The sequence below is a fragment of the Tauraco erythrolophus genome, chromosome 10, assembly GCF_009769465.1.
Source record: "Tauraco erythrolophus isolate bTauEry1 chromosome 10, bTauEry1.pri, whole genome shotgun sequence".
NCBI classification, from domain to species: Eukaryota; Metazoa; Chordata; class Aves; order Musophagiformes; family Musophagidae; genus Tauraco; species Tauraco erythrolophus.
Genome location: NC_141474.1, coordinates 33,978,730 through 34,006,001, shown reverse-complemented (window position 1 = coordinate 34,006,001; position 27,272 = coordinate 33,978,730). Strand labels below are relative to the sequence as shown.

At 42.6% G+C, this 27,272-nt stretch overlaps 1 protein-coding gene across 1 annotated transcript in view; it reads right to left on the bottom strand.

Annotated features, from left to right (window-relative positions):
- Positions 1–19,302, bottom strand: part of PDE4B (phosphodiesterase 4B) — a 200,538-nt gene extending 181,236 nt beyond the window's left edge. The window contains exons 1-2 of the mRNA XM_086617761.1: positions 19,261–19,302; positions 16,283–16,518 (exon numbers count right to left, since the gene is read on the bottom strand). Of these exons, the coding sequence (XP_086473887.1) occupies positions 16,283–16,518; positions 19,261–19,302 (278 nt within the window). The remainder of the gene's footprint in view (positions 1–16,282; positions 16,519–19,260) is intronic.
- Between the last annotated feature and the right edge of the window lie 7,970 nt (positions 19,303–27,272).

Genomic DNA, 27,272 nt, shown 5'->3' with positions numbered 1-27,272 from the left:
GAGGGATTACTGGGTGCAAGGACCAATTTACTTAAGTTTCCCTAATATACACCAAAAAAAATGGTCAACAGGCATCTCACTATCTCCTCGACTTCTGTAATGTCCCAGTAACACAGGGTAAGGTGATAATTTGTCTATCGTTACAGATTATTGCGTGCAATAGGATCAGTAGTCCAAGAGTAACAAGTAATTCCAGCTTATCAGAAAAGAGGCCAGTAACACGAAGGAAGAGTCGAGGAGGGGAAAAAGATGATTCAAGAAAAGGGCATGGTAGCGCTGGCAGGAAAATGAAACGGCTTGGGAGAACAAGGACAATTCAGGAAATTTGCAAAACTTTAAGTATACTTTGGTGATTTTTCATAAAAGCTTCCTAGCTGACCAAAGTCAGAGATTGCAGAAGGTTTTAATATATTTTAACATCTTTTATTAGAATAACTGATACAGGTGGAAAACATTTTCAAGCCTGTCATTGCTCATCAAAGGCTGATCTTCACCATGTTGAGAGCAATTCCTAGGCAACAAGAACGTATACATTTTCTTTACAGTGGCACTATTATTTACCTGTTTCTAAGTCATAATTGCCAGGATAAAATAAAAATACCAGGGAAGAGGCAACTGTGAGATGTCCTACATGCTTCAGTAGGAAAGGCAGAGTGGTTGGTTGACTTTTCACAGCGCTTTCAGTCGGCGGCAGAGTAATTGGGTAATTCTCCCATACAGCACACTCTCTAGAAGCACATTTAGATAAAACCAGCTCCCCTCTTTTACTTAGGTCATTGTTCCACCCACCCACATTAGCAAGGCATCCCAAAAAGATAAGGCTAACCTAGCAGCAAATTAATTAGAAAAACTATTTCAAGGGATTGCAGTTTTACTTCTTTTTCAAAGGAAGGAAACCTAGGGGAAACATATTTTTAATGAGTTACAGTCTCCTTTTCAGAAATGCTGGCTATTAGTATTCTGCCTTCAAAAGTAAAGATAAAGATCTTTTTCAAGCTTTCAAACAATTTGAAAATTAAGACTATTACATGTGCCAATCATCATCAAATATAACACACGGATCCTTCCCGCACATTTTTAATTGTTCAAGCAATTTGCTGTTTAAATGCACACATGTAATAATATGGGCTCCTGAAGCAAGAAAGAGTCTGTTCCTTTGTATTTGTTAGTCCTGGAAGGGCTTTGATGGTCCCTCATTGTTTGCTTGCTTTAAGTCAGGCATCTGTGCAAACACGGGATCGGAAAGGTCACTCGGGAGAGATGGTCGTCTCTAGAACCTTTATTAATAGTTGATGATGCACAAGGGAAGGACTTAATCTGACTCTTAGGAGCCAGCATCTTTCTTTTAGACTATAATTTGAAGACATTTGATGTAAAAGAACCTATTGGGCCAGCAACGTTACGGAATCTCACGGCGCTGTCGCTACTTAACGTCTGGATTTCTGCCAAAAGTACAGGGTAGAAGATGGATTGGGAGAGGCTCTACGATGGACTTCCAGGAGAGAAACTCCAGAAGCCGATTAGCTCCATTAGCTCAGAGAGAGATGAAAGGGCAATGCGATCCTGAGTAGGAGGCAGTGAAATCATTGTCTCTCTCTAAAAGGTCAGCTAAATCATATTTCCATTATAAAAGAACAGGGTTGATGAGAGTAGGAGTGATCATGCAGGAGACTAGAAATTGGAATTAGAATTGGGTCATTGAAGCAAGTGATGAGTTTAGAGGAACAGAGCAGTTGAGGAACATCTGTGTTTGCGAAAGGACAGAAGAACAAGATTTTGAGGAAAAGGGGAAACGTAAACAAACATAAGGGAGGGAAAAAAGCTATAAAATTACAATTTTCTCTTGAACTAAACCAATAAAGACATGTGAGTAGAGAGATGAGAAGGCAGAAGAGAGAGTCACGAATAGGGGAATAGTCACTTGCCCTGGGAAAGAACTCAGTTACAAAGACTGCAGCAGAGGCAGGGAATAAATCTGCAGTGGAAGTGTCACAGGACTGACATGGATGTGATCTTCAGTCCGACGCCTAAGGCAGAAGATGTAATTGTCGAGATGAGCCAGTACTGGGAAAAAATAAGAGCAACACAGACAATGGGAGACAGGCAAAGATGCGAGGGGGAGGTAAGCGAATCAAACAAAAGAGGAATGTCTAGGAGGAAACAGAGCAAGACAAAAATACATCAATGAACTGGAAGCTGCAGAAGGATAAGTGGCCAGGAAAACAGGTGCCAAGGAATGGCAACGTGGAAATATAAGTCACTGCGGATGAAAACGTGAGGACAGAAATGACAGTCAAGGCTTTAAGTCACAGCAATGGCTGGTGAGACAGAGCTAGAAAAGTGACAGTAGTGTGAAAAGAAAAGCTGGATGCAGCATTGCTAAAACCTGGGAAAGATCCCAAGAAAATTTAAAAAAAAAAGCTGTACAGCCAGTGTTATACCCAAGGATGCGTTTGTGGTGGTGAACTTCAATCTTTCCAGTGATGGAGTTAGCTCTCTAGACACAACAGAAGTGGAGAAAAAGGGAAAAGAAAGGTGAAGAGTGTAAGCTGAAGAGACTGACATGAGAGGAAATGACAAAATATGTACTTCATGCCTCCTTTATTTCCTTTCCATCAGGACCAAGAAGCACACTGTGTCCATTCCACCAGTGAGTGCTACTGATTAGATTAGAGGCAGAATCAATATTGGTTAATTCTACCCCACCCTAGTCTGGATTTCACTTGTAGCTCCCTCAGAGGAGCAGCAAATCTGGTGATAGCCTCTACTTAAACGTACACCTACAACTGACATTTTTAAACCATCGTACCAAATTCTGATGCTTTAAAAACGTTTTAGCCTGAATAACGAGAAGTCACCACTCTAATTTGAGATGCATTTGATCAGCCACATCTTCCTACAACGCAGTAAAGACACAACACAGTGATCAAACTTCCAAAATATGCAGTACAAACCTAGTACTTCATATAATATATATAATACATGCAACTTAATATAAACATAACAGCAAAGAAATAATATTTGGAAGCTGTGAAGAGATGCTGATGTAGTAAACTTCAACCCTCCCTTAATAATGCCTTTTTTAATAGAAGACTGAGCAAAACCCAACACAGGAAAGTCTGTCTGGCTCAGAGGTGGGAGGCTTTTTGGTATTTGGTTTGAAACTTTTTAAAAAAAAAAAAAAAAAAAAGCCTGCCTTTGCTCAATTGCAACGTCTGTGCTGTCCCACAAGCTAGAGCTTCTAAAAGATGGCTTCATGACAGAAAGCTTTAAATGACATGTTTAAGGATTTTTCTTATCATTTCCTGAAAGTTTCCAGAATTGAGATGCTGAATGAGAGGCAGAAATACATCACTAATTACTAGTTTGCATGACAAATTTCCCACATTTAAGAGGCAACAAAAAAAAAAACCCCAAACAACAATTCACTGCAATTTTTATTACCATTGGAAGATAAGGTTTTTCTATGTTTAACAGTTTAAAATTATATAGTCTACATCTCCATTCCCACGGATTTAGGAGCCTCTGAAATTTTCTGCAGGGCAGACACCAGTAATTCCCATACAGGTCTTTGAGGTGATGTTTTGGAGCACTATAAATGGTGACAGAAGACAGAACCACAGCACCCAGCAACCCTTTGGTTTGCCATGCAAGAGCTGAGCCAACTGCAAATGAAAGAAGCAACTAGAAATGTCCATCCTTATTTATTTTTGAGAGTCAGGACAGCAGCACAGAGAAATTACCCACATCTATTAGCTCAGCCAAGGCTGAACGGGACCCATCCTATAGAAAACATGACCTTTTGAGCTCTTCCCATTTCATGAGCACCCAGTTGCTTTCAAACAGGCTATTCCTCATTCAGTAAGTTGCTTTTATATTAGTTTTTGGTCTAGCACCCAACAACTGCAGCCTCTGTATATGATTTCATAAGTTTTTAGGTCTTTAAAACACCCAGTACTTCTAACAAGGTCAAGAAGATCCAGAATACTTTTTGGATTAGTCACAAATAAATGAACTCAATCTTTAAGAACGATACCTTGAGAGTTTTGAGTAGCCTGGATGCTCGTCTGTTGACATTGAATTAGTCATTTACGTCAAACAGGTCATTGTACCATTTGAGCAGAGCACTACAAGGTGTCCTCTGTCAGAAAAAAATTATTTGCCTTCAGAACACGAATGAAGAAGTCAATAGTAACAGTAAGCCTGATGGCTTTCACCTGCCATTTAGTCCTTAAACTGGATTTGGTACCTTTTTTTCCCCACAATAAACCACACCACAGAAAGACAGAGTCACAATTTATCTGAGTTCCTTGCGCTTTTCAGTATTTAAGCAAAAAAGGACAATTTCTTATCACGCCACAATGCCATTTCTTTTTTGCAGGTATATATGTTATGTCCTAGTAGATACATATGAGGAAGTAAAAGTATATACTATAAGTCATCGGGGCATGATGTAAGATCCCTTATTTGCACCGGTAATCTCCGTAGCAACTTCGATTGTGCTTGATTTAGAGTATTTCTCAGAGAACATTTAAATGCCTTCTATATTATCCACCGTGAGTAATCACGTATGTTAGACCAATCTGTATTACTTGCCATGACTTTCTCATTCCAGAAGCTATAGGTTAATATTTTACAAATGAATTCAATAAGCCAACTTATTCTTCACGGGCAGAGACCTCTGGGGCGACTCCAAAGAGAAGAGAAGCCAATGTGAAAAAGCCTTACAATGTCAGGCATCCTTTACATCTGATGCTACTGCAGAGATGTCATATGAAGGAATCTCTAAAAAGACACTTGCCCGGACAGGCTGGCTCACCTCTGGCCAGGCTGTTTGATCCATTTGGAGGTGTGTTATCTGACTGGGACTGGCATTAGTTGCACCTGCCTGTGCCAGGAATTTGCCTGTGACTAAGCACCTCATCTCAGATGAGTCACCAGCGCTCCGTTCCACAGCCAGGATCAGGTCTTGGCTCACCGCTGTGCGGAGACGCCTCTGTGCCCCTGTCCAGAGGCAACTATGGGTACCACAGCTACCGGCCAGCATCACCCCTTGTAGTTCAGTCCCAGGTAACCTCCTTGCTAAACATGGAATGCAAACAAATGTTAATATCTGTAATTTTCGTGTAACTAGAATGAAAATGTCAAAATACAATGACAAATATGAAAAAAAAAAATCAATATTGCTCTGTCAGAGCAATTCTTACTGAAAACAGATAACCCCACGTAACCAATTCAGATCCTCGCTTCATCAGGTCATTTGGGCATCCTGCCATACATTCTCCTGAAAAACTCCAGTTTGGTCCGGTTGGCAACATCACTGCTCAACACAGGCAATGGAAAGGGTACAAAACCAAATGCTTACCCTTGGACAACCCTCCTCCTCCTTTCGAAGACAGGAGGTCTAAAGGCATTTGACACCCACCAGTGCCAGGTGGATTTGGACCACAAGTATTTTATCAGGATTCGTCAGTACTTGGAGGAGCTGAATTCCAGTTATCCTAGAGATGTTCTGGCAAACACAGAACAAGAAGAATCAACCAGGGACACACTTCCTACACGCACACCCAGAAGGAGTCACCTGTGCTAAACACAAGCCATATCATGCAAGGCTGTCGGGCTCTGCTGGACCACCTCAGCATCTTGGTGTGGCACTAACCACAACCCCTGAAGACAACCCAACCCCAGGATGGAGGGTTTAACGCCAGCAGAGCGAGCAGGTTTCCCCTGTGCTGACAGCAGAAGCACTCCTGTCTCAGGGGGACTCACCAAACAGAGGAACGGCTCACGGCACATCAGAGATAATCAATCGGTGTTAGCAAAGTGATTTAGCAGCTTGGCTACAAGTACTTAGAAATGTGATTTATAAGTTGATTTTGTTGAATTTTGGCTGGGAGATGAGCGTGTGGCGTGCAGAATCAAACTCCAAGCATAGAATCATAGAATGGGTTGGGTTGGAAGGGACCTCAAAGATCATCCAGTTCCAACCCCCCTGCCATGGGCAGGGACACCCTCCACTACACCAGGTTGCCCAAAGCCCCATCCAACCTGGCCTGGAACACTGCCAGGGATGGGGCAGCCACAGCTTCTTTGGGCAACCTGTCCCAGTGCCTCACCACCCTCAGAGGGAAGAATTTCTTCCTTAGATCTAATCTAAATCTCCCCTCTTTCAGTTTAAAGCCATTGCCCCTTGTCCTGTCACTCCATGCCCTTGTAAAAAGCCCCTCTCCAGCTTTCCTGTAGCCCCTTTAAGTACTGGAAGGTGCTGGAAGGTCACCCCTGAGCCTTCTCTCCTCCAGGCTGAACAGCCCCAACTTTCTCAGCCTGGCTCCATAGCAGAGGTGCTCCAGCATTTAAGCTTCCCAGACGTCCCAGGACAGGAGTTGCAGAAGCAGGTGGTCTGGCACGACGCTGGGAAGCAGAGCTGCCCCCCAGCCCCAGAGCAACCTAAACACACTCACCTTTCCTGCTTCTAACCCCTCGTCAAACACGACGTTAGACTCCATGGATTGCTCCTCTGCCGCTCCACAGTGGCGGCACGGCCAAACCCGTATGCTGGCACCAGGATCCACACCTTCTCATGCACCACGTTTCAGAGCTTCAGCGACAGTTCAGGTGTCGCTGAAAAGCCACGTAGGCACCGCAGGGTGCAGGGGCACGACTGCCCATGGAAAGAAAGCTGGGAGGAACCGGAAAACACGGACCATTCTGGCACACAACACTTACTTTTACTCTGTTGTGGGTTTTAAGAGGTGCACACACCTTCACAGCAGAATTTAAACCAACTTCTTTGCCTGCACAGCAGCACAAAACAGACCACCACTGGAACCATCACGTGTAACACTGAGCAAAAATACGTCTAACACCATGGATCAGCTGAGAACCAGAAGGTAGTTCTCCAGGTAACAAAGCAAACTGGGTTTGAGTTTTCCTTTCAGATGAAGTTATCATCAGTCAGAAGCTTAAAGAGAAAAGAAAGGAGTGTCAAACTCTTGTCTGATTCAGCTTTTGTATCAGCTGTATTTCCATAATCTCCATTTATTTTATATTCTTGGGAGGATGAAGTTTGAACATAATATTTCAGAAGCTTCATTGTCTTTTGCTAATTAACAGTGACTCATTTCTTTCCATTCTAGATACATTTCAAGCTGCCTTCCTTCATTCTGGATCGAGGTATATAATTATAATTGAATCATTAAAAGCCTTTTCTGTGTGCCTACAGCTACCTCTGTTTTGAACAACTAGTATCTCCAGGCAAATCTTGCAGCACCAAACCTCAGGATCATCTTCAATAAAATTACTGGGCTCGCCTTGCAATTCATACAAAAAGGGGATGCTGTCATTTTGAGCAGGTAAGCAGACTAAAATCCAATGAATCAAATAAACCTAAACTAAGAAAAATATTATATTGCAATACCAAAATATAAATTGCGTACAAAACCACATTTATAAAATAATGACATTTTAAATTCAAAACCTATGACTAATCCCACTTTATGTTTCTTCTTAAAATTCTTCTGTACCAACTACAGCGCACATAAATCATAGTTATTCTATTTAGGCCTTCTAGAAAACATAAAAATAAAAATATTCCAACTGAGAGGAAGATCCAAGAGCTTCAAAAACTGACAGCAACAGACAATGTCTAAATATAGGCAGTCAAAACACTTATCTGTATATTTTTAGCTGAGAAAACTTCAGAGATAACTCAGAGATAGCACAAATTATCTCTGCAGCAGTTTCTTTTTAGACGGGGTTGCGTTTGTACTGACGACGTACAAAATGAGCAAGCAGTGACCTCTGTATGTTTGGGTTGCCCACCTCTTTTTTTTTTCCTATTATGATGGATTCTTGTGACTTGTTTTCATACAGATCTCCAGGATTTGTTGTGTAATGTCAGCTGGGGACGAGGGTCCACCAAGGACCCCCCACAAATCAGCCTTCTCGTGGCGGAGCCCGGGGAGTCGGCAAACTGTGAGTGCCAACACAGCATCATGGTTTAGTTTTGTCTCTTGGATTGATCCTCTACTCTACATAGCTCTTAGTCAGGAAGAACCACCATCCATCCCCTCAATTAAGTCCGTGAGGACGGGATATTGTCCGCTGGAAACATCTTACTAAAGGAGAAAGCAGGAAAATTTTAGAGAAGACATTTCTCTAAATTATCTCACTACGTAGGTTTCCTCCTCTACTTCTTAGTGAGGTGTTAAAATGAAGCTGTGAAGGGCAACAATGACAATAAAATCACGGAATCTTCCTCTTCCCATACTAGGCAGGCAGCTCCTATCTCCCACCTTGGTGATCCCAAATAGATTTAAGCCTTAGTGAACTACTTTATGTAATTTTTATGCTCTACCTGTAGACAACGTAAGAATTCTCTCACAACGCAACATTTTCAGCTTTTCAGAGACTATCTTGAGGAGTCCCCAGTTGAACTCCACGTTTCTACCAACTCCAGTGTTCAGCACCAGGAATGAGCCATCCCCAAACGTACCAGGTAATATTTCTACCTACTGAAGAACAAACAAAATCACTGAGCAGACGAAATCCTTCAGGACTGTTTCCAGATTTAACACTCTTTAATACCCTTTACATCTTTCATACTGTTAGAAAACTTAGGACAAATCATGGTAAGCCTGATTTTCAAAACTAAGCTATCATATACAGTGTAATTAAAAACTATTTTCCCCATAGAATACATGAGATGTTACGACGAATACAGTTGACCTCCTTTTCCAAGGTAAGTAAATGCCCCACAGAAATTTGGTAGGAGCTTTTGAAACACAGGAAGCATCTTCAATCAGAATAATTGATCCTCCTTTACTGCAACAAAAACTGATGTGATTTATCTAAATAATAAACATTTTGGACCAGATGATGTCCAGAGGTCCCTTCCAACTTCAACCATTCTGTGATTTATATCATTTTAAATACAGGTATAAAAATCAAGAACATGTTTTTAAGGGTTTTTTTTTTTCCTCCTAAGTTTTTATTTTTCACATCATATGGGAAGCCAGCTCATCTATTTTTTTCCTGTCGCAAGCTTGCAGCATATTTCCTCAGCTCTTACCTAGCTGAATTGGAAATGATCTCAGAAATAAGACTTCAACCTATTTCACAGGGTATTATCCCACAGTCTGAAACAACAGTTAAAGAAACAAAACAGAAAAGCCCCACACTTCCCCAAAACTGCATTACTCCTTCAAACTTCTGGTTTTCACCCCACTATTCTTACTTAAGCTTCCTATTACCCTAAATATTTCCGCTCATTTCATGGGATTTACAGATTTCAAATATGTAAAGGAGGGACTGGGCATATTACTCTCTGCATACTTTACCAGCCTGACTACAGTTTTGTTATCCTTTTTAATCCTCCATGGACATCTCCATCCTCTTTATCCTTCTAACTTTCCACATCTATCCCTCAATTAGGGAGACTATCAGCCTAACAGCATCACGATGGCTATGAGCCGGCCCCAGCCGAAGTCAGCATTTCTGCTGAAGGTTTGGACTCGGACTCAGTTGCCCAAATTGATACTGAATTTGGGGGGGGGGGGGGGGTTCTTTTTGCTTTTGTATTGAATTTGCTGCCCACGATCACCATCTGGAGAACAACGTGCAGTACTACAAGCGTAGATTTGACACCACGTACGCACGCTGCGGGACACGGCGACGCACTCGCGCGCCCTTCTTTGCACATCAGGGAGATTTTCAGATGGAAAACAGGATCAATCCCTCAATATTCGCCTTTTTAGGTTCTGACCACCAACCTGCACAATAAAACCCTTTCAGCAGAAAGCAAGCTGTAGACCTGGTCACTGATAAATGACCACCAATGATACAGCGAGCTCACAGACACACAAAACACTACAGTTTGCTGATTAATTATGAATGCTGTAACAATTAGCAACACCCCAACTTGATGCAAAACTGTCAAAAGTCTCCATGGACCTGAGTCAAATGCGTAGAAACGGTGTAAATCAGAAGCTAGCTGTCAAACTCAACCCAGGAGCTGGTAAGAATCAAAAAGTAGGGTAAGATGACTATTTTGGATGCTCTAAGTGGAGCTGCAAATATATTCTTCATGCTCTCCACTTTCCCTCTTGCCTGGATTTATTATCGCGAAGCTTTAGTTATAAAATACAGACCACGACTGTGGAAAATATTTTAACAACTTTTATGAAAATATGGACAAAATTTGTGCAAAAAAAGCTCATAAGACTTCTAAATTCAGATTGCCACTTGAAGATCTATATCTTAAATAACTCTTCCCTTTCATGAATCACAAGAGCTACTTCCTATGTGTACTGCCTCACCATTTTCACACAAAATATTATTACATCATAGCTGGCTTAAAATTATTGCTTTGGAGTCAGCCTGCCCATTTTTTGTTTGCTGGTACCAGATCTTGTCAGCATCGGTCTCAAGAAAACACAGTTCTAATATGAAAAAGAAAAAAAAAATAATTCGGGGGCAGCTTCGTTTTTTAGGTTCTCATACATCTTAGGTTAAAATATTTACATAAGTCATGGCTCACCCTCTCATGGTTCTTACTTTTGTATTACCACTGGAAGTCAAATTGAAGGTGATTTCCGAAAAAACACGGCAGAAAAACTACTTACAAAAGGAATTGGCTCACCTTCCTCTACCCTTCTCAAATAATATGTTCTGTATTTGAACCCTGTTATTCTTTCCTCCAAACCACAGTTCCTGCAATCCCAGGAACAGCTAAATTTCCCCAATTAATGCACTCTTAGCATATAGTCTGCGGCACGGCGCTGATGTTGCGGGTTGAATTTTGCACCATTTCAGTGACGATGGAACGAAGTTTCACCTCACCAATAATGAACGATACTTTTCAAAGGAAACAAAGCACTGAAGCTGCTGTAACATAACCTGGCTACGTTCTCCATCGAGCAGTGAGGCTTTGCAAAGAGCTCGGTAACGTCCAGAGCTGTGTGAGACGCACGGGCTCTAGAGCCCTACCACCACTACCGGAATTAATGCTGCTTGACCTGTTGGTATCCTACCGTGGTCAAGAGGCAGCACAATTATTTAGTTCTAATCTTACTCCAGTAAGTGCTGCTAGAAATCAATCGAGACTTTTTTAGGTATATACACAGATAGATTGCCCCCTCACTTCTCCTCTTAGCCACAGATTTATTTTCATGTCTTTGGATGTTAACACAACTCTTCGGAGTCATCTCAGCCCATTCATGATCCTCCCTCAAGTTAACATATATAGAATCATAGAATCATAGAATGGTCAGGGCTGGAAGGGACCTTCAAAGGTCATCTAGTCCAACCCCCCTGCAAGGAACAGGGATATCTCCAACTAGATCAGGTTGCTCAGGGCCTCGTCCAACCTGGCCTTGAACGTCTCCAGGGATGGAGCATCCACCACCTCTCTGAGCAACCTGTTCCAGTGTTCTACAACTCTCATGGTAAAAAATTTTTTCCTAATATCCAATCTGAATCTACCTCCCTCTATTTTAAAACCATTACCCCTTGTCCTATCACAACAGGCCCTCCTGAACAGCCTCTCCCCATCTTTCCTGTAGGCCCCCTTGAGGTACTGGAAGACCGCTATAAGGTCACCCCGGAGCCTCCTCTTCTCCAGGCTGAAGAGCCCCAAGATCTATATCTTTATATAGATAAAACCCCTCCACCAGTTAGCACGAAACATTGCATTTCACATTTGTGGCATCTCCTAAATTGCTCCAGGAAGAACCACAGATAGATTATTGTACGTAAACTCTCTTCCGAGATTTCGGTTTCGAAATCTCATTTGATGACAGAGCTATTTGCCATTTGGCATTTTGCTCAATACAGAGCACAAACAGTGAAATGCTTTGGAGCAATGGAGATCAGAGGGAGCTTAAATAAACCATCCAGAATAAAGCGAAACACTATTCCAGCACAAGAACAATAAAAAGTTAAATAACGAGCGTATAGTGGGGATTTTGTGCTAACGGGAAATGGAAGAACTGGAAGAATGGCTCAGCAGAACACACACCCCAAATATACGCAGTGAGAGTTTCCCCAGGGATTTACTCAAGTTACCAGGAGAAAAGGGAAATAACCACAACAGAGGCAGAGCTTTTTACTGATCAGAGCAATCCTCTGGTGATCAGGTTTTGATTTATCCCTGTCTCCCCAGAAACTTCATTATCACTTTTCTGGTTAAGATGACAAATTTCCACAAAGACTACAATGGCTTGCACAAACAGGAAACAAAACCCCAAACTGAAGTGACTTCTTTGTTCAGTATGAAATGCCCATGGAAAGCCCCACTTCCATCACACTTGCCCCAGTAAAAGAGACAATGTCCCTTCTTAAAGTTTTTCATGTGTTTCTGAAGATACACTAAACAAAACAGCGTCATGAGGAACTTCTGTATCAACGTGAAAAGTGAACTGTCATCACGGTACCACCAGGAAGCTCTTGCACAATCTTACAGTCATTACAAAAAAAAAAAAAGATGATAGCTCCTCTGCACAGCAGACAAATTAAATAAAGACATTATTTCTAGGAATCACGCTTCACGTCATAATAACGAGGCGTTTCGCATCCGCCTTTGGGGTTTCGTATGCACAGAAGCAGATGGCAGGAAGCTCGGGTAAACCTACACCTTTCTGGACGAGTCCTATTGATCTCTTGCAGAAAGCATCTCCAAGATACAACTCTACGTACTGTCAGAAGAAAACCCACCACGCTAAGTGAATGTTAAACAATTTGTTTTGGATGCATCAGAGTTCTGATGATTTACCTTACAGAAAATCTAAATCTGGACCTTACATTGTTCACGCATTTTAGTTGTGTGGATCCCAAAAGCCTCAGACCAAGGCTATTTACGTTTACATGTTAGTGAAGAGTTTCCTTTTACACGATTCACCAACACCACTGCTGTAACAGTATCAGTGAACTTGATCTTGGGCAAGCTGTGGCACAACTGTCTACCTTTGGGAACATAAACAGAGGTCAGGAAACCTCTGTGTCCTGAAGCTAAACCCAGGGAATAGATTTAATGAACAATTTCTGTAGCCCAGAGACACCACATTAGGGGCCTAAAGCAGCACAACGTGAATATTCTCAACCTGGTGGATGAGAAGCTCACCATGAGCCGGCACCGTGCGCTGGCAGCCCAGAAAGCCAACCGTGTCCTGGGCTGCATCCAAAGCAGCGTGGGCAGCAGGTCGAGGGAGGGGATTCTGCCCCTCTACTCAGCTCTTGTAAGACCCCACCTGGAATACTGTGTTCAGCTCTGGAGTCCCCAACACAAGAAGGACATGGAGCTACTGGAACGAGTCCAGAGGAGGGCCACAAAGATGATCCGAGGGCTGGAGCACCTCTGCTATGGAGACAGGCTGAGAAAGTTGGGGCTGTTCAGCCTGGAGAAGAGAAGGCTCCAGGGTGATCTTATTGCAGCCTTCCAGTACCTAAAGGGGGCCTACAGGAAAGCTGGAGAGGGACTTTTTACAAGGGTGTGTAGTGACAGGACAAGGGGCAATGGCTTTAAACTGAAAGAGGGGAGATTTAGGTTAGATATAAGAAAGAAATTTTTTACAATGAGGATGATGAGGCACTGACACAGGTTGCCCAGAGAAGCTGTGGCTGCCCCATCCCTGGAACTGTTCAAGGCCAGGTTGGATGGGGCTTTGGGCAACCTGGTGTAGCAGAGGGTGTCCCTGCCCATGGCAGGGGGGTTGGAACTGGATGATCTTTGAGGTCCCTTCCAACCCAAACCAGTCTGTGATTCTATGATTCAGTGCTGCATTAACGGAGTATTGCGGACTAACGAAGATACATGCCACACTTCCAAGGAACAGCACGCTGCCGTCATTTTCACCAAAACGCTGGGAAACAAGACAACTGGCAGAAGACGAATCAAGAGAGATTCTGACCAGACATACAGAGACTTTTTCCGAGTTGAGGACAGTCACGCAGCAGAACATGTGCCTGATCATCTTAGAGGCCTTCAACTCTTTATTTCTGCTATACCCTTTTTTTGAGAGGAAGGACCAGAGCTGTACACTATATTCAACATTTGACCAAATCATTGGTTCCTGCCATGGTGTCCTGATATTCTATGTTTTATCCTCTATACTTTTCCTTCAAATCTTCAATAATTAATTTTGCTTTTCCGACCATTAATAAGCACTGAACTTGCAGCTCTATTGGACTTCTATCCTACATCCACCATCTTGCTCCTGAGTAGTAACATTGTTTTGCAGCTACAATTCTTCCATGCTCAGATACATCACTTTGTATTTACCTACACTGAAACTTTCCTATCACCTTATTGTCTGCTCTCCAAGTCTCTTAACGCTCGTATCATTCCAAAGCTGTTTCATCACAATGGTACATATCGGGCTTACACAAATATAACCTGCATCTGCGGTGTATTCCATGCAGAATTGAACCACCATATAGAAGTCTCAACAGCCTGGGGCCCAGATCCCACTTCTACACAAAAAAAAAAAAAAAAAAATCTCAATCGTGACTGTGCTCCCTGGGAGCGTGGTCAGGCCCTGAGTAACTGGAAATTCCGTAGGTAAGGAACTGCCAGGCATGGGGTGGAGAACAGTGCTAACCTAGTCAAAAGCCCTTGATGACTAGAACTTAAAACAGAAAATGGGAAAGATTAGACCAGTTTTGCACCCAGCTGTAAGAGCAGTCAATCCAACTGGTGCCCGAGGCAGAAAGGTGAGGGGGATGCAAAGATTCCCGTGTAGCAACGTGTTGGAACAGCACTCTGCATCACGGTCACACTAATCAACAAATCCCAACTGGCTGTAAATAGATATGACAGATTCAAGCAAAACAGAGGAGTCAGAAGTCATCTGCTCACTTACCAGAGATTAACAGCAGTAAAGAAACAGCAGTAACCTGAGTATCAGTCGTGTTTGCTCGTTGACCGGCGATAGCGTTCAAGAAAAACCCGCGTTGTGCGACACGATACGCGTACGTGGATTCTGCTGTAATGGAGGAGAGGAGCAGCAATGCCCTCTTGTGTTCTGAGGGGTAAGAATGACAAATCCATTGCCATTCCTTGCGTTTTCCTAAATCGTGAATGAAGGGGTATTCAAAGAGCAGAACTGAGTCATTCTTAAAAGCACACCTCGTGAATTGTCTTGCAGTCAGGATTACAAACTGCTGCAGATGCACAAGAGGGAACGCTCGTAAAATGCTCATCAAGGTAAACCAACCCTTTCACTGGCAAAATTCACAATCCATCCGAAATTAGATAACTCATTCTGTTAAATTTATCCACAGCAATTAAATGCAAAAATGGAACAAAAGCCTCTGCAAATTCCTCTTTGATCCCTGTATCTCATCTATTCAAGCGTATAGTTTAAACCCCCTACTTTCAACAGGAAAACTATTTTTAAAGGACTAACAAATTAATCTGAGGTGTCCTCTGTAACTGTTCAAACACAAACTGAAATGTCAACTCTGAGCTTAACAGAAGCTAAAACCAGATTCAGACTTGGAAATGGTGATGTAAACATGTCTTGTAGCCAGCAAATGAAATCGAGAGTGGAGCATTTAAAAACGAGAATCTAAAGCACACTTGAAACCTGAAGTTGAGAGTACAGGTTTTAAGGTCACACTGCGATGCTGTTTCAAGATCCACACAACAAGGTGGACACCTAACCTTGTTTTGCCATTAAAATCTACCATTGTAATTCCAACTCACCAACACTTGGGGCTTTGTCTTCCTCCCTCTAAGTGAATTTCCTTGTTTTGACACTTAATGTTGAGTTTCTGTTTTGGAACTCACCTCTTGGCAATCCTCTTTTAATCCGCTGAGAGTTTCTTCGGGACTTTTCTTGAGCTTAACATCAGATTTAAACACTTTTCTAAGCCTTTCTTCCAACACTTGGACAAGAAATAGCCAGAGAGCTAAAGCCTTTTTCCTGAATCTGTTGTAAAAGTCTACCACCAACCTGAACTCTTCTGTAGGTGGAAAGTCAGTAACACAAATCCTCTGGTCGAGATTGGAATTTACAACAGAAAAGTTTCATGAAGACGGACAAAAAAAGTGAACAGACGCGATTTTAACAGAAGTACAATTTTAAAAAAGGCAATTATTTTGTAAATTTAATCCATGATGCACCAGCTGATAGACATCAACAATACTGATTAATATATATGATAATTATCTATTGCCTTTCAAAAAAAAACAAAAAAAACAAAAAAAACAACTCAAAACCAGAAAAGAAAACAAAACCTAAAAAACGCAACTATGTGAGATTCATAACAAAGGGAAATAACCTACCAGTCTTGGTAAGTGGTGATTGCAATACTTGGAGGTGTCAACAAAGGCAGAGTCGTTGGTCTACAGACAATGTCTCTGTCAGGTGTCTTGGCTTTTTCTGTTTGTCTTTGGGATAGTGGTGGTAACTGCAAATTGCCAGAACAACATCTTCTTCCTCTCCAGAGGTCTATGCCCAGAGCGTGGCTGGACGTACTGTAGGACTTACTCAGCCCACACTCCAGGTAATCCAGAGCATTCTGCAATGACAGAAAAGCCACTCAAGTTCTGCAAACAAATGTTCTCCCCCATGAGGATAAAACACATTCAATTTTTGTTCTACAGTCATAGCTCCTCGCCAACGGTAACTGCATGAAGAAATCTTGTTAGAGTCTGACTGCTCTGCATTGTTATTTTATCAAGTTAACTTGAAAATTAACTCATAACTTGTCTAAGCTAAATTCAACAGCTAATTATAATCTAATTGAACACCTCAGTAAACCAGGTCACTTTGGTGACATGTTAAACTTTTGATAGTTTGAACTGTTTGATCACCTCACTCAACATCCATCTAAAGTATCTAGAGTATTCCTCTCCACAGCACAAACATAATGGTTTGGCCCTTTTTTTAGATCAGTAACCAGGCAGAGAAAGGTGCCAAGAATACCAGACTAAGACACATCCTGAAATCATCCAAGAGCTATTCGGTGGGAGGAACTCCTAGCTAGGCTACCCTACCCTATGTCTGGAATTGCTAGTAGAAATAGTCCCAGAAAAAGGTTTTGATCAGTTGAAGCAGTTTTTCTTCTTCTAGATTCTACTCATTTTTACTTAAAAGCATCACCATGATTACAGAACTGGCTGCCAGTCTTCTCAAATCCAAGCCAGAAGTTCTCCCACAGCAGAACAGCACAGCAAGAGGGTTGTCAGTTTTGGTCTTACCCAGGGAATTATCTAGTCAGAGTTGTCCAGTATAAACAAGAATATTTCTGTATTGTGTGTGATGATCTACCAGTAGAAGCTGGAGGGTTATTACAATCAGTATATATATCTATGGCAACTCTCTACATTTTTCCTGTTCTTCTACCTGCTCCTGAATTTTGATCTCTGCCCTGATCTCTCCACCCTTCGCAGACCTTTCCTGTCCCACCTTATGGCCTCCCCAAATCCCTTGGTTCACTTTCCCTACAAACTGCTACCACTGCGCTCTCCCAGCCAGCACTGAGCGACTCCAGAAAAAATGAGTGGTTTCATTTTCCATAATTAGTTATTAGGACCTTCATGAACAACTGCAAAGTAGCGTGAGTCTTCCACTGTCCCACAGTTTCTAATAGAAAGTATGTTCTCCGTTGTCATGAGACCATTAAAGTAAACAACTCTGTGGTACCATCTACTCTTACCTCAGCAAGGAATCCCAACGTGGGAATGAAAGACAAAACTGAGGGTAGGAAGGCATACTACCAGTTTTCTCAGCTTTCCCTACTTGCTTGCCCATCCCTCAACTATGTGAAGCATCCAGACAGGAAACGACATGGCCCACAGCTGCTTTGCTCCTTGCATATAGCCTGAAGTGCTGGAAGGCATGCTGGTGCACATTCATGAAGTTTCTAAGGCATCAAAATCATAATGACCTAGATAGAAGTTCAAAACATTTGGCATGCTGCGTTTCCAAAAATACGCTAGAGATCTTCAGTGATCCAAACCCTACTCTTCCACAGCAAAAAAATCAGGTCAAAAATACTCCTAGGAACCCCAGAAAGGAAAGTCTGCCTTCTATATGAGGATCTGACTTCACCTGCCTTTATTAATAAACTTTATAGGACTGTTTTGGGTTTTTGTTATTATTTAAGAAGCGCACAGCAGAGTATTCTAGTTTCCCATCAGATCTCAGACGCCTGCTTTCATCAAAACCAGCAAGGACTGAGTGGACCCCACATCAGGCTCAGGCAAAGTGACTATAAAGAGTCAGTAAAGACTAAGAGTCCTAGACTTTAGTCTAAGAGCGTAAAAGAAACACTTATTTATTGAAGTAGTGCTACAGGATACACTAATTATTGGGCTCCAGTCCTCCACTGTATTTTCATAAACATTCCACACGGTTTTCCACCTTTGGCAAGCCCCAGCTGTGACAAAACAAGACAATTAAGGCTGCGGTTATCACGCCACCATTACAAACTGCTATATTTCTCCAGAGAATGGGAAATGGATTTTAATTAATAGGGGATTATGATGTTGGTTAGCCAGTGTAACAACGGAATAACACATGTGTCATCACATCAAGTGCTCAGCAACCTCGGTGGGGAGAGACAGTGAAACACTTCGGAGTACACAAGGACAGCCCATGGACAAAGACGGGATCCAGAACAGAGCTTCCGTAAGGTACGTGGACGTTCCCTGCTGCCTGCCAGCATCACGCTGACCAAAGACCACTAAACTATATCATAGAACCATAGAATGGTTTGGGTTGGAAGGGACCTCAAAGATCATCCAGTTCCAACCCCCCTGCCATGGGCAGGGACACCCTCCACTACACCAGGTTGCCCAAAGCCCCATCCAACCTGGCCTTGAACACTGCCAGGGATGGGGCAGCCACAGCTTCTCTGGGCAACCTGTTCCAGTGCCTCAGCACCCTCTGAGTGAAAAATTTCTTCCTTATATCCAATCTAAATCTCCCCTCTTTCAGTTTAAAGCCATTGCCCCTTGTCCTATCACTACACACCCTTGCAAAAAGTCCCTCTCCAGGTTTCTTGCAGGCCCCCTTTAAGTACTAGAAGGCTCTGCATAGGGCTCCTCCAAACTTCTCATGGTGTGGGGGTTGGTTGGTTTGTTTTCAAATGTGCTGGGCTTGTCTTCCACTTATTACATGAGCCGCAAAGAATTCCACGGAAATCTATGAGTAATCAAAGCCAAGCCAGCTGATACTTACAAAATAAGACAAAACTATTTATTGCATTTTCATAAAGTACCGGGAAAAATAAAACATGCCTTTAGAAGAAATTTACCTCATCTGCAGTTACTGTCATGACACTTCTGCTTTTCTTCATTATCGAGATTAAAGCGCACCCCGTTACCAAAAAACTCTTCTTGTTAAATCCAACTTCTTCGGAACCTGAAAGAAAATAAAATGGTATTTTTGAATAACAAACTCTTTTTGATAACAAACTACGGAGCTAACTGCTAACATCACAGCTGATTGATAACTTACTGCCCATTTTCACAAAACACTTGGCTGCACGTTATCCAAGCGCAGCTCATGCGAAGTTCAACATTTAGTGATGTAAAAGTAACCACTATTCACAAGGCTCAAATCTGAGCGAGCCTTGAAACACGTCTAGTAACACAAGATCAAAGCTCAGGGGTTCTACTTGCAGAGAATTTTTCTCTAAATGAGCCCTTTTCAGAGCTACAGAAGGTCTCCAGGAAGGGCTGGAGCTGGCTCTCACAGAAGAAAAGGAATTGTACGTGATCCTAAGATGTAATCTTAACTGTGGATTTAGTGCTTGTAAAAAAGCTGCATTCATTATTATATAGAGAGAACATTGAGGGTTGTGGGTTTTCTCTTTCCTGCCCCAAAGAACAGGTAGAGCCACTTCTTGTGCGCTGACAAATTTTCTCCCCTTGCTTGGCAGGGAGATCTTTAAGGTAGACGACTGCTAAAGGGCCACTGTTCATAAAGCTCGTTGCTGAAGCCACCGCAAGAAGCTGTGGAACGGTTTCAGGCTTGGTGGTGTTGCTTCTGACATGATGTTCACTCTAAGAAATTAAACATTTTTGGCTGTGTTCAGATTGGCTGTTGATGCAGTGCAGGTTCAGGAGAGCCATAAGCAATCCAGACTGCCTGCAAAAAAGGGCTGCCAGACCCTGGCCATCTACCCAGCCCATGACGAGCAGATGGGGCATCAAAATTAGGCACCTAATTCTCTTCCCTGCCACTACCAGCAGTCGGGGTCTCAGAAAGCAGGCAGCCCGCACCACTCACTTCCAGTGTGAGGTTGGAAGCCCCGGCAGCAGGTCCTGAAAGTCACCGTACACAGCAACTGCTGGTCCTACAAACCTGTTCTCAAGCTCAGCTTGGCTTACAGCCCCAACACAACTGTGCCATCGAGGGTTCACATTCAGCTTAATGCCACCGTGCCCAGGCTAAACGCTATTTAGCTTGCACCTCCACCTATTTAAATCAAAAAAGCTTAAAGGTAAAAAACCACACCAGCTCTGAGGCATAGCATCTGAATACAGAGTGGTGCCTCTGATCACAGAGGTCTAAGGACATCGTGGTCTCCACCAATTGCTCCTCTGCTCTTCCATGCCCAAGAGAAGTGCTGTAAGGAACCTGCTTCATAGATTTCTAGGTTGGAAAAGACCTCAGAGATCATCAAGTCCAACCATCCCTAATCCCCATTAAACCATATCCCTAAGTAGATCATCCACCCTATTCTTAAACACATCCAGGGATGGGGACTCAACCACCTTCCCTCTAAACCAGATCACCCCGGGGAAAAAAAAAGAGAGAGGGGGAATAAAACCAACTCAAAGGAAGCACTAACACACGATGCCAGCACTGCAGCTGAGCCCGCCTGCAGTTCTGGCTGTGGCACAGGCACCTCCAGTTGTTTTCATTCCCTGCTGGTTCCTACATCCAACACACATCCATCCCTTCATCGCCAGCCAAAGCATTCGGAGCGCTCAGATCCACGCCAGACACAACTCACTGCCATGTCGGCGCAAGTGCCAGCACGCAGGGCTGTACGCTTCATCCTGTATGAAGCAGCATTGGGAAAAAGCTGGGATTTGTCTTCTAAAGCACCTAAACAGCTTCCCTCCAGAAAAGGATGAACAGGACCATCGAGGAGCAAAGGATAGAAAAATAGCAAAAAGCAGCATGGTTCTGTGGCAACGTCACTTCTCTCTGCAAACCTTATCTAGCTCTTGATCTGTGTTACAATTAGATGAGCAGGCTAGAAGTGAGAGAAGTCATTACCCTCTTACCAGCATAAAAGTCATACTACAGCATCAGAATAAAATTCTAGAATAAGGTTAACAATTTCATCAATCTTCAGCAACTGGGAGAAACTAAAAAGCCCTGTTACAAAAAGAATCCAAAACTAACAGCAGACAGCAAATTAGATGATATTATCTGAGATACCGTGCAGGTAAAGAAGTCTGTGACAGTGGTATGTATGCACAGACTGGGAATAATATGGCATGATGATTTGCTGCCAGAAATAAATACGTGTTCTGCTGTAATAAACTGATAAAATTCACAGGAAGAACAAAAGAAGGAAGCAGTTGCATAAGCAGCAGAACTAAGCAGACTACAGATTTGTGCCTAAGAAAGCACAGATCTGTGCTTAATCAAGTACAAGTTTGAGATGTTCACGCCTGCCTGGCTGTGCAGACTTCATGATGCCCAACACAAACCAGTTCACACCGTGGCATGTCCCACTAACAACTGCATCTCCCTCCTGGATACGTGTCAGTTCCCAAACCGACACAAATAAATAAGTACATACATAATAAAGTAAATAAGTGAGTAGATAAATAAGTATCCAGGAAAACATCTTTGGAAAAAAAATCTGAAAGAATGAGAGCCTAAGAGTGTCTCCTAAATTTTGCTGAACTTTAGGATCATAATCAACACTGGGAGACAAGACATGGAGAGATGCACCAGACTGACCAGCAGATCGTTTCTGTGGAAGCCTGAGCCCTCCTATACCTCAACTTCCTTTCCTTTATAAATATTTATCAATTTGTCAAAGTAAGTTTAACCAGAACATGAATAAGTACAAAAAACATTGTTCAATGTGGATCACATTTCTGAAGAGCCTACCAAGATAATCTAAGACTTCCATTAGTCATGACTAAATTAGAGTTAAAATCTGAGTCATTCTTTTCTTGTGTCTCTACATAACAGATCTGACACCTGGGATGAACATCTAGAAGAAAAGAAACAAACTGAAAAACACCCCAAAGAGGCTTACTGGATTTTTTTTCTAATTCTTGCAATCTGCTGTTACAAGCAAAGAGATTCTCTCCACTACCCAAATTTTCCAAAAACAAGCTACGTCCCAGCAGGCTGGTTAACTGTGGGTAACAGGGAAAAGGTTTTTTTTCAGTGCTGCTGTTGGATCTAATCCATTTTGCCAGAATATATCCTAGGTAGGGGATGAGATTTCTTTACACCCAGCTGACCTAGTTCTTCCACCTGAACTTCTTCGTGCTCAATGACCGTGTTTTTCAAAAATGACAGTAAATGCTCCGGCAGCTTCCGAGTGACAGAGCCTCACACCGAAGGTATGAATTAATCGGGTTCCAAACTGGCAACTGACAGTGGTGAGGATAAAACTGCATGGATGCGTGTGACAAAACCTGCTTTTCCTACACACTTGTTTCAAAATAGCTATTCAACTCATCCAGTGTGAAATCCACTATTTAAAGAAATTCCTAAAATGCATCTCAATGTGCAAGTTCTGGTACGATGTGGAATACAAGACACACATGTCACCGTGTTGCTGTTTTTCCCACACATTTTGGCTTCTGCATGGGCAGGTTTAAAGCCACAGGGTTACAAAACAAGCAGATTAACACTCTCACCCCTAAAAATCCTCCCTTCCCCGATGAAACACAAACAGGGCAGGGCCAGGAGGATTAAATTTTTCCTGCTCACGCAGTGCTAGTTCTTCGGATTAACAAAAGGTTCTGGCAAGCAGAACTGTTTATCTGGCTCCTTTCATACCCTAAACTCATTTCCTCCCACTTTTCAAGAAGGCAGGACAAAGATTGAGAGACAGAGAAAAAAAAAAAAACAAAACAAAACCCAGTGAAACTCGGATAATTTGGCACATTCTAACTCGGATAATGCAGCACGTTCTGCAGAACCATACCTGTTTCTTCCCAACTGCCAGCAGTGCTGCCGGGGCCGTGACACACGTTACTGGGGCAATATTTTTTCCTAGCAACAAACTGCTGAACCTTACAGGTTCAGCAGAACCTGAAGATGATGAGAGATAAAAACAGAAACCTCGATGGTGGATTAATAGAGAAGTTTTACTAAGGCACGGGCTGGGATGAAGGAGATGATCTGATCACACAGATAATTACAGCTGGGATTCAAACAACTCGATTCTCCTTAAAGATCATCAGAACTTCACCGGGTGAAGGACATACTTGGACAGGGTGACAGTCACCAAACAAGTGATAATCTCGGGTCTGTCTCACCCGGGCAAAACCCATGGGAGCTCACTTACCTTCAGCAAAACCCAGAGCTTCAAAAGGTGAGGCCAATTCTTTGCCCTCGGATCGCTAAGGAGGTCAGCTCGCTTGCCAAAAAGGAAACGGAGGTCATGGCCAACTGGTTGCACAGCGTGGCAGCAGCACCGCGGGCGCCGGAGCCGGACACCTACAGCAGGAACAAACATGCAGCACGTTTACAAGCTGTACCTACAAAACACACGAAGCTTCAAAGAAATACCAGTCAAACGTTTCTGCCCAATTACATTCCCCTGAAAAAAAATAAGTTTCGGGATTTTTCACCATTTTATTTTTGCACCACAAACACAAAAGCCTTGAGCCACAGAAGAATTAACTGGACCTTTTCCCCTTTCACCAATTTAGGTGCTGGGTTAATTTTTTTTCCAGCACTGAGCCCTAAACTTTTAGCTGTGCAACTGCCACTATTATGTCCAGCTACTTGGACGCAGCTTCCCAGAAATATATACATTAAGAACTTCCCAAAGGGCCCTTTTTACTACTTATTTAGAGAGCAAAAAGTTGTTTTATCAGTGGTCTTTTCCCATTTCACGTGAACAGAAACAACTAAACTGGTCTGCAGAGTTTATGGCAGCTCCAAGAACCTTACTCCTCCTCAGAAAAGTCAATCCATTATAATTTTCCTAAAATTCTGAGCACTACACAAAATAAAAGCATGGGCATCTATTGGCACAAATGCCTGTAATTTATGGAATCAGACTCAGAAAGGATTTGCCCCGAGAGGTAAAGCTAGCTTTATTTCTTATCACTGCAATTCTCACATAAACTAAGTTTGCTACAGAAGTGCTAAGGATCTACCAGAATTATCCAACTGGAGAAGCAACAACTTCAGTTTGCCCTCTTCCAAGGCTGCCTTAAGCTTTCTCATAATTGCCAACCTGCAAATTACAGGATGAGTATGCAAACCAAGTCTAAATTAATTTGCTGGTTTAATCTGTCAGGCATCTGTGCGATGTAACAAGGCTGCAAATTTATCTTCAATATAAAACAAATCAACTATTTTACTGCAAAAAGTGAATTCTGTATGAGGATACTCTTTGTACGCATTTGGGAAAGTTCTGTCAAAGTCGCACAGGGCCAAATAAAAAACTAAAAAACATCCCATCTCCCTTCCCATGTTAGCACTGAGCAAATTATCCTTATTGAAACAGTGTCTTAACTTTCATTAGGAGGTTTCTTACTGAAATATCACCAAGGTTAAGAGGATTGCAAAGACTCATCTTTCCTCTGGCAACCTAATCATTAAAGCTGAGAATAACGAAGTCAGTCTATTCTAGAAATTCCAGTAACTCTTTGATTTCCAGCAGAGGGTACGATCAGGTTGTCATTGCTCTTCATTCATTTCAGTTAAGAGAGGAAAATCAATAATTTGAATCTATCATTACACTGCCTGCTGTCATTAGGCCTAACGTGCTCTGCAGAACTTCCATGAAATACAAATGATACTTTTCACTATTACTGCAGAGAAAATATGACCGTATTTTTGGGGGGAAAACTTTCAGGCAAATGTTAATAGCCTGGGCAGAAGAAAGAATTGAAAAAAAAAAAAACAAACAACCCATTCTATTTTCTGTACTACAATAATGATTTTTAAGTCTTATATTTCTAAAACAGTTTGTCTACTGTCGCAGACAAATGCCATTAATTTAAATATCAGTTCTGACAGCAACAAAGGATACAGTTTAATAGTGCTACCTGCCAGCACATACAGGATTTTCAAGGTAATTACTCAGGAAAGTGAAGCACACTATAAAAAGATGCAATTTATACCTTGTTCCCTGTGCAAATGACGAGCAGAGCCTCCCACTCCTCGGAGTGGAGCTCAACAGCATTCAGAGAGCAAAGAACAATTATTAATTATGATTTTTTTTAAAAAAAAAAACCACGTATCAGTTTAAAAATATAACAAAAACCAGAAAAAGCACGCGGGGAGAAATTTCCCCCTTCAGACGGGTAGGTTGCCTTTTTACAAAACAGGCTTTGTGTTCCCCACGTGTTTTTGTTAGGAAAGGAGCATAATGCACTAAGCTGTGCTGGTCCCCGCCGGTAACGGGAAGGCTGCAGCTCAGGCAGGATTAGCATGTGCTGCATGAACAGCGTGGGGAGACTCACCGTGGCACCGCCAGCTAATGCGGCACTTGCCACGTGCCACCAATTTATTCCTCACCTTCCTCAACTCACCCAGCTATTGCTCTGGTCCAAGAGGAAAAGTTCTAAAATCCTCAGAGCTCTCCTTCCCCTACGGTTTTTATGGGAGGAGTCAAGTTCAAATAGACTGCAAGAAGGATATTTTTTTTTTCCTCTTTTTTTTTTTTTTTTAATACTGGAGCCACGTAGCAACCAACACAATGATCCTAAGCACAGAAGTACACAATCAAGCCTACCAATAAAGAATATCCTCAGAAGAAGACATCCTCCAGAACTCTTATAACAGAGGAACACTGCTAATTTTTGGAAAAAAAAAAAAAAAACAACTAAAGAATGGTGGGGGAAGATGAAATGCAAAATCAGAACAGCAGGAGGTCCCTAGAGAACCAAAATAAAGCCAGCTGAGACCTGCAAAGGAGGGGACCTATGAAAGAAAGAAGAAATCTTAACTGTGCACCAACTGCACAGCAAGAGGCTGAGGGAGAAAGCCTAAAGCACAAGGTCTAGAGGCAAGAGGAGAAGTCATGGGCCAACACTGCAGCCAAGGAGGCTCCATCCAAGTCAAAACCTTGCTATAAATGCCGTTTCCTCACCCTATGTCAAGCCAGGTACCACCTCAGCCCCTCTCCAGCCAGGCACACAGCCTCCTCTCTTTTTTTTTTTTTGCCTTGTATTGTTTAGGCAGGTAAAAACTCCATCAAAATTAACAAGAATCTCCCTTGAGTCTCCCATAACCCCTTCTTGCTGTCCTGCCTTATTTGCAGATGGCTTATAAAGTGGGAGATGAGAGGCTGAAGGAGCATGATGAGGTACTGGGCAACACCTTCAAACAGGAGAAGGCACCAGCCAACAGCTGGGGACAAGGCTCTCTGTGCCGTGGTGGCCTGCTCTACCAGATAGTCACTGCTCATCTCACAGCCCAGCTGCAAAAACACAACCGTGGGGGCCCCGAACCACCACCTGAGGCAAAACCTATCCCGTGGCCAGAAGAAATGCTTCCGTAGCCATACCAGCGAGATCAGGTAACCAGCTTTTTTGACCACAGACGTAAAAATGCAATAAAAAGGGAAAATGATGCTCTGTGCCGAGGTAAACAGCTGCTGCTGTTTGGCTCCTGCCCCACTGTGTCCTCTCTCCATCATGGAGAAGGATTGTGCAGCTGATAAATTGCATTTTCATAAATTGTGCATCCTCGACTGCTCGTAAAAGACAATCCTGTAAGGAGTCCAAGGAAGGAGAAAGAAGAATCTGGGACAGACCTCTCCGTGCTGTTAAATGAGTCCAAACCACGGTTACTTCTCGGGTTAAAAGCATCTCACCATGCACGATATATTGTTTCATAACAACTCTGCCTGTCTGCAGCACCATTTTTGTCAGTGAAATCGTGAAGGCTTTATTTTTTTAGATCTCAGATTTTGTGCAGCAGGAGCTGCTATTTATTGCTCTGTTATTAAGTACAGGAATAATCATTCCGTGCCACAGCGCACTGCCGCAAAAATTCTCTAAAACATACTGGCACACGCACACCAGAAGAAAACCAGCCATACATCAACAGCAAAGCTGTTGTCTCAGCATCTCCTGCCTGGGTTCTGGATACACT